General features: G+C 46.1%; 1 protein-coding gene across 1 annotated transcript; it reads right to left on the bottom strand.

The window, feature by feature from the left end:
* Positions 1-7,562: 7,562 nt before the first annotated feature.
* Positions 7,563-8,354, bottom strand: LOC138906332 (uncharacterized). Its single transcript, XM_070194870.1, has one exon. It carries the CDS (start codon positions 8,352-8,354, stop codon positions 7,563-7,565), a length of 792 nt encoding a protein of 263 aa, XP_070050971.1.
* Between the last annotated feature and the right edge of the window lie 278 nt (positions 8,355-8,632).

Here is an 8,632-nt window from a genome sequence, read left to right as displayed (position 1 = left end):
GCTTTTCCTTCTTTCCAAACCTCATAACGCCCTTCATAGGCGAAACCCGGAGCAAGGCTCGCTCTCCAACCATGAATGCTACATCGCGAACCTTCCGATCTGCATAACTCTTCTGTCTAGACTGGGTTGTGCGAAGTCTATCCTGAATCACCTTAACCTTTCCAAGGCATCCTGAACCAAGTTTGTACCTAATAATCTGGCCTCGCCGGGCTCGAACCAACCCACTGGGGACCGACACCGCCTACCATACAGAGCCTCATGCGGTTCCATATGAATGCTGGACTGATAACTGTTGTTGTAAGCAAACTCTGCAAGTGGCAAGAACTGGTCCCAAGTACCCCCAAAATCTATCACACAAGCGCGGAGCATATCCTCCAGTATTTGAATAGTGCGATCGGACTGCCCGTCCGTCTGAGGGTGGAACGATGTGCTCAACTCAACCCGTGTACCCAACTCCTGCTGTACAACTCTCCAAAACCATGATGTAAACTGCGTACCCCGGTCAGAGATGATAGATACCGGTACGCTATGAAGTCTGACGATCTCGCGGATATAAATTCGAGCCAACTACTTGGAAGAATAGGTAGTCATCACAGGAATGAAATGAGTTGACTTAGTCAGCCTATCCACAATCACCCAAACTGTATCAAACCTCCGCTGAGTTCATGGGAGTCTAACAACGAAATCCATAGTGATCCGCTCCTATTTCCACTCCTGAATATCTAACTTCTGAAGCAACCCACCTGGCCGCCGATGCTCATACTTTACCTACTGGCAATTCAGACATCGTGCCATATACTCTACTATGTCCTTCTTCATCCTCCTCTGACGTAGGTTAAGATCTTTCTGCTTAAACAGATGCTGCAAACTCCGATGATCGGTGTAAATCTCACAAGGAACACCGTACAAATAATGCCGCCATATCTTCAAGGCATGGACAATATCTTCTAACTCAAGGTTGTGGATATGATAGTTCTTTTCGTGCACCTTCAGCTGTCTGGACGCGTAGGCAATCACCCTACCGTCCTGTATCAACACCGCGCCGAGACCAATACGCGATGCATCACAATATACAGTACAAGACCCCGAACCTGTAGGTAATACCAATACTGGGGCTGTAGTCAAAGCTGCCTTGAGCTTCTGAACGCTCTCCTCACATTCATCTGTCCACCTGAACGGAGCACCCTTCTGGGTCAGCCTGGTCATAGGTGCTGCAATAGATGAGAATCCCTCTACAAAGTGACGGTAATACCCCGCCAAACCAAGAAAACTCCGGATCTCTGTAGCTGAGGAATGTCTGGGCCAACTCTACACTGCTTTGATCTTCTTCGGATCCACCTGGATCCCATCACTCGATACTATATGACCCAAGAATGCCACTGAGTCTAGCCAAAACTCACACTTTGAAAATTTTGTATATAACTTCTTTTCTCTTAAGGTCTGAAGCGCAGATCTCAGGTGCTGCTCATGATCTTCCCGAGTTCGGGAGTATACCAGAATGTCGTCAATAAACACAATGACGAATGAGTCAAGATAAGGCCGAAACACACTGTGAATCAAGTGCATAAAAGCTGTTGAGGCATTGGTCAGCCCAAAAGACATAACAAGAAACTCATAGTGACCATATCTGGTCCTGAAAGCAGTCTTCGGGATATCTGGCTCTCGAATCTTCAACTGATGATATCTCGAACGTAAGTCAATCTTGGAAAACACTCTGGCACCCCGTAACTGATCAAATAAGTCATCAATACGAGGCAAAGGATGCCGGTTCTTCACTGTGACTTTGTTCAACTGGCGGTAATCAATACACATCTGCATAGAACCATCCTTCTTCTTCACAAATAAGACAGGAGCACCCTAAGGTGATACACTGGGCCGAATGAAGCCCTTATCAAGCAATTCCTGTAACTACTTCTTCAACTCCTTCAACTCAGGAGGAGCCATATGGTACAGAGGAATAAAGATGGGCTGAGTGCACAGCAACAAATCAATGCCAAAATCAATATCTCTGTCGGGCGGCATGCCCAGAAGATCAGCTGGGAACACATCTGGAAAGTGCCTCACTACTGGAACTGACTCAACCGTAGGGGTATCAATACTGACATCTCTCACATAAGCTAGATACCCGTTACACCCCTTCTCAACCATTCGTTGAGCTTTAAGAAATGAAATAACTCTGCTGGGAGTATACTCTAAGGTACCTCTCTACTCTAATCGCGGTAAACCTGGCATAGCCAGCGTCACTGTTTTAGCGTGACAATCATGAATATCGTAATGGGGCGACAACCAGTCCATGCCTAAAATAATATCAAAGTCCACCATGCTGAGCAATAATAAATTGGCTCTGGTCTCAAAACCACTAAGAGCAATCAAACACGACCGATACACGCGGTCCACAACAAGAGAATCTCCCACAGGAGTAGACACATAAATAAGGGAATTCAAAGAATCCCGAGATACGCCCAAATACGGGGCAAAATAAGAGGACACATAAGAATATGTAGAGCCTGGGTCAAATAATACTGATGCATCTCTATGATAGACCGGGAAAATACCTATAATGACAGAATCAGAAGCGACTGCCTCTGTACGAGAAGGAAGGGCATAATATCTGGCTTGACCTCCCCCTCTAGGGTGACCTCTACCTCCCCGACCTCCACCTTTGGCTGGCTGAGCAGGTGGGGTGGCAGCTGGTGCTGTAATCATAGCCTGAGGACCTAGTGAAGCACACTGTGGCTGAGAAGTCTGTGGAGGTTCACCCCTCCTAAATTTGGGGCAATCCCTCACCATATGGCGAGTGTCGCCACACTCAAAACAAGCTCTGGGAGGGCGTGGCTGCTGTGACTGGCTCGGTCCAAGTCTGCTGGATTGGCCACTAGGAACACCCCGTGCAGGAGACACACTAGATACTAGCGGTGCATAATAGGGCTCCTGGGGCCTAGAAGGAGCTGGAACACCGCTGGCGGCTGGAAGAGCTGAACGAACGGGGCGGCTCGCATAACCCCTACCATGGCGAGCTGCTGGGGCATGAGCTCTAGAATATTAACCAGTCTCTCGAGACCTCTTGGCCTCCCTCTCCTCTCTATACCAGGCAAACATTCTCTCAAATCTCTTGACAATACTCATAACCTGCTGATAAGAAATATCCATCTCCAACTCCCTGGCCATACTACTCTGGATGCTGGGATGGAGTCCCCCAATAAATCGTCAAACCCTCTATCGAACTGTGGCAACTAAGGCCGGTGCATGTCGGGCCAAAATTGCTGAAACGGATTGCATACTCTGACACAGTCATAGCACCCTGGTGCAGCTGCTCAAACTCCGCGCGTCATGAGTCCCTGAGGCTCTGAGGGACATACTCTCTCAAAAACATGTCTGAGAGCTGAGTCCATGTAAGTGAAGCTGCCTCAGCCGGACTACTCAACTCATAAGTACTCCACCACTGATAGGCTGCTCCTCTAAGCTGGAATGTAGTAAAAAAAACCCCGCTCGTCTCTGCTACGCCCATAGTACGGAGAATACGATGACACTCCTCCAGAAAATCCTGAGCATCATCTGTAGCTAATCCGCTGAAGGTAGGTGGGTGGTACTTCTTGTACCTCTCATGTATGAGCTGCTCCACCTCAGAAGCTGCTGCCCTAACCTCGGGCTGAGTTGGAGCTACCGGCTACATTGGTACAATCTCTGGAACCTGGTCGACCTGAACTCATTGCTCTGGGGTACCAGTGATGGGAGTCTATGCTCCTCCCCCGACCTGAGATTTGGCAGGAGTAAGTGGAATCAATCCAGCTTGAGCTAAGGTGCGGAACATGCTCAGAAAATGGGCTAGAGTCTCCTGGAGGGCTGGTGCAGCAACAAGTATCTGAGGTGTCTGCTCTCCAGCTTGAGCTACTGGGGGCTCCTCTGTAGCAGCTCGTGCGGGTGCTCTGGTTGCACCACGTGGATGTCCTCGGCCTCTACCCCGGCCTCGACCTCTTGCAGCTCTAGCATGGGGCGCGGGTGACTGGTCATCGGATCCGCTTGTATGTGTCCTCACCATCTGTGAGAGAATAGAATACAAAAGTTTAGAATTGTTTTTTGAAGTCAACAATTTTCGCACGACAAGGAATCAAAGTAATGAAATTTTCCTAACAGTCCCATAGCCTCCCGAAGATAAGTACAGACATTTACGTACCGATCCGCGAGACTCTACTAAACTGGTTTGTGACTAACAACACCTATGAACCTAGAGCTCTGATACCAACTTGTCACGGCCCAATTTCCCCTCTGTGTGACGTCGTGATGGCATCTAGTCTCTACAACTAGGTAAGCCTAATATTTTTGCGGAATAATGAAATAAAAATATAAATTTAACCAACTATTCAAAAATACACAACAAATCCCAAAACCCGAAACATCGTGAATCACAAACTACAGGAGGAAATATCTAGTGTCTCTATACATCAGAGTCTATCAAAAATAAATACAGAAGATAATGGACATGAGAAAGAGAAGAAAGGGGACTCCGAGGTCTGCGGATGCGATAGATATACCTTGAAGTCTCCAAAGCTGTCCCGGCTCACTGATACTACGGCTGATAAGGAGCACATGGATCTGCACAAAAAACATGTGCAGAAGAGTAGCATGAGTACACCGCAATCGGTACCCAGTAAGTGCCAAGTCTAACTTCGGTAGAGTAGTAACGAGGTCAGGTCTGGGCCCTACTAGATTATGATAATAAAGCAAGGCAAGAATGAAATATCGCAGTAAAATAAAGACTGAAATTTGACAAGAAAGAATTCATAGAAGGTAACAGCTCAATACACAGAAATACAATAGGGGATCTCCTGAGATACCGTCTCGTAGTCCCAAACGTAAATGTACAGGGGGATCTCCCAGAATACCGTTCCATAGTCCCAAAGTAAATATGCAAGACAGGTGGATCTCCCGGAATACCGTTCTGTAGTCCCAAAGTAAATATGCAGTACATGGGGATCTCCCAGAATATCGTTCCGTAGTCCCAAAGTAAATATGCAGTACATGGGGATCTCCCAGAATATCGTTCCGTAGTCCCAAAGTAAATATGCAGTACATGGGGATCTCCCAGAATATCGTTTCGTAGTCCCAAAGTAAATATGCAGTACAGGGGGATCTCCCAGAATACCGTTCCGTAGTCCCAAAGTGAATATGCAATACAGGGGATCTCCCGGATTACCGTTCCGTAGTCCCAAATTAAATATGCAGCGCAAAGAATAGAAATACAACTACATCACGAAATCTTACGATTTAGACTAAGTACCAGTCAAGGAAGAAGTAGAAAATTCACTAAGCATGTTGCACAGAGTTCACATAAGCAGTTAAGACACATAAACATGCTATATTAGACTAAACAGGATAGCTACACATATTGGAATAACTCAATTAAGAATAAAAATAGATTAATACTCATTAAAATGGTATAACTCAAAATAAAGGAAAACAGGTTGCTGCTCTGTAATAAAATTGGGTTTTTCCAAAACTAGCCCGTGTACTTACTCGTCATCTCACGCACACGACACTCACATATCAAAAATGGTACAAATCCTACGGGGAGTTCCCCCACTCAAAGTTAGACAAGCCACTTACCTTGAACCAAGCTCAATCAATCGATAAGAATGCCTTTCCCACGAATATCTGGCTCCGAATGGCCCAAATCTAGCCAAAAGCAATTACATATCATAAATACAAGCATAATAGACTCATCTAATTAATTAAATCAATACTTTAACAAAAATTCCAAAATTCGCCCTAAAAAGTCGACCCGGGCCCACGTCTCCGAATCGGTTAAATTTCAAATCCTAAAGCCCATTCACTCACGAGTCTAACCATATCAAATTTACAAAAATCCGACACCAAATAATCCTTCAAATCCACAAATCAAACTTTCTAAATCCCTAGCCTCCAACTCCTAATTTCCACCTTAAATACACACTAACTAGGTGGGAAAATAAATGGGGAAGCAAGATTATTGATAAAAAATAAGCACAAGGGACTTACCTCAAGAAACCCCTTCAAACTGCTCTTAAGAAATCACCAAACCCGAGCTCAAAATGTTGAAAATGAGCAAAAATCGCGAACCTTTGCATTTAAGTGTTCTGTCCAGACATCTCGTACCTGTGAACTCTCTGTTGCATCTGCGACTATCGCAGGTGCGGAAATGCATGGCACCTGTAGCTCCCCTTCGCACCTGTGCCCAGCTGCCCGCATCTGCGGCTCTCGCAGGTGCAAGAAAATCTTCGCACCTGCGGTTCCTGCCCAATTCTTTCTTGGCCGCATCTGCGGCTCCTCCTTCGCACAAGCGATCTCGCACCTACGGTCTCCCCTACGCAGGTGCGAAAACACAAGAAACCAGAAAATCTTCAGCAACTAGCCTAAGTCCAAATTCAATCAGTTAAGCAGCCGCAACACACCCGAGGCCCCCGGTACTTCAACCAAATATACCAACAAGTCCTAAAACACCATACAAACTTAGTCTCAAACCACATCAAACAACGCTAAAGTCTCAAATCACCCTCCGATTCAAACTTAATGAACTTGAAACTATAAACTTCTATAACCGATGCCGAAACCTATCAAATCACGTCCAATTGACCTCACATTTTACACACAAGTTATATTCAACCTTACGGACCTACTCCAACTACCGAAATAGGAATCCGACCCCGATATCAGAAAGTCCACTACCGGTCAAAATCTCCAAAAATTTGACTTTCATTATTTCAAGCCTAAATAAGCTACGGACCTCCAAAACCCAATCCGGACACGCCCCTAAGTCCAAAATTACCTAACGGAGCTAATGGAACTGACATAATTCCATTCCGGAGTCGTCTTCATACAGTTCTGACTATGGTCCAAATCCTAAGGCTTAAACCTCCATTTAGGGACTAAGTGTCCCCAAACACTCCAAACACCAAAACGAAACCTCCCGACAAGTAACAATAGCAGAAATAGATATGAGAGAAGTAGTAAATAGGGGATCGGGGTTATTACTCTCAAAACGACCGATCGGGTCGTTACATCGTCGTATCGTTCATGAGTGATTGACCGTTTGAGCGAGTGGGTTGTGGTGAACTTTATGTTGTTGATCAAAACATCGTCGCCGCCCCGATGATCATTTAAATGGTGCGAGTCGGTGAGGGTGGTTTTGGCAGTCCCTGGTGTTGTTCACGCCCTTAGGCAAAGTTGGTCCTCCCTCTGTTACTCAACAATTCTTTAGGGTGTCCTTGATGAAACATGTTCACGACCTCCTGTCTTAGGGCGATGCAATCCTCAGTTTTGTGACCTCGCTGTTGGTGGAACTCGCAGAGGGCGTTTGATTTTCTAGTGCTTGGATCTGACCTAATCTTTTGTGGCCACTTTACTTTTGGTCCGAGTTTCTTCAATGCGTAGACTATTTCTGAGGGTGACACACAAAAATTGTGAGCGGATAGTAAATGCGGTATATCTCTCTCGTTCTGGTGAGTCCCTGTCCTTGGCCTAGATGGGCCCTCTTCATGGCGGGAGGGGGTCATGATGGCACTTCTGACATATGGTTGATGCCTTTCTCAGTTGGATCGTGTAGCTGCAAGATCTCTCATGGCATCATTTCTTTGATCCTTCCTGGTTTTGGCTTGTAGCGAGGTCAATCGATGGGTTGGCCCATTCAGGTCATCTTTGTCGGCACGGGCCTTGGCACAGTAGGAGTTGTGTATTTCATCCCAAGTGGTTGGAGGATATTTCATAAGCCGACTTAATAGTTTTCTAGTCGCCCTTGAGCCATTCATGTTCAGCCCATTCTGGAAAGCTGTTACATCCATTCCTTCCAATACATTCGGTAAGGTCATCCTTACTCTGTTGAATCGAGTGAGGAAGTCCCTCAATCCCTCTCCGGGTGATTGTTTGATAGAAAATATATCGTTCACTCTTGCCTCCGCTTTTTTAGCCTTAGCATATGCTGTTACGAACTTGTCGACCATCTCTTCGAATATTTCAATGTAGCGCGTGGGCAGCTGTGAATACCAAGTTAATGCTCCTCCGGTAAGGGTTTCGCCGAACTTTTTCAACAAGATGGAGGAGACTTGTTCTTTGGCGAGATCATTGCCCTTTACCGCGGTGACATAGTGAGTTACATGATCTTCGTGGTCGGTCGTACCGTCATAAATTTTCAGATAAGGCGACATCTTGAAGGTCTTGGGTATGGCATGTAGGGCGGCTTCATTACTGTAGGGTTGCTCAACGAACCGACCAACGTCTCTTTTTGGCAAAAGTTTTGGGGCACCCGGTATTTTATCGACTCTTTCTTGGTGTTCTCTCATTTGATCCCGAAGTATTTTATTTTCATTTTCCATCTCTTCCATTTTCCTCAGAATGGTCGTGAGGGTATCGTTACATGCATTATTAATATTGTGAGTGATACCTGTTAGTGGAGGGGGAGGGCCATGCTTCTTGGCCGTTGCTGGTGCAATGAAAGTCCTTGCATTTTCTCTAACTGCCTCCTGAGTGGGCTTGTCGAGGATGCCGGTCAGCGTATTTATCAGCCAAGCCTCGAGTAGCTTCTTCACCGCTGGTGGCGCCTCTTCCGCTGTGGACGTGGAAGCTCCTTTACCGCAGGATATTGTGATACTGGCATGAGGGA

This window comes from Nicotiana tomentosiformis, chromosome 2, assembly GCF_000390325.3.
Source record: "Nicotiana tomentosiformis chromosome 2, ASM39032v3, whole genome shotgun sequence".
In the NCBI taxonomy this organism is placed as follows: Eukaryota; Viridiplantae; Streptophyta; class Magnoliopsida; order Solanales; family Solanaceae; genus Nicotiana; species Nicotiana tomentosiformis.
The sequence above is the reverse complement of the archived record's forward strand: the minus strand, read 5'-3'. Positions and strand labels throughout refer to the sequence as shown.

What these genes read in the sequence shown, in the direction of transcription:
- LOC138906332 (XM_070194870.1), bottom strand. Translation starts at nt 8,354, where the DNA reads ATGGAAGAGATGGAAAATGAAAATAAAATACTTCGGGATCAAATGAGA.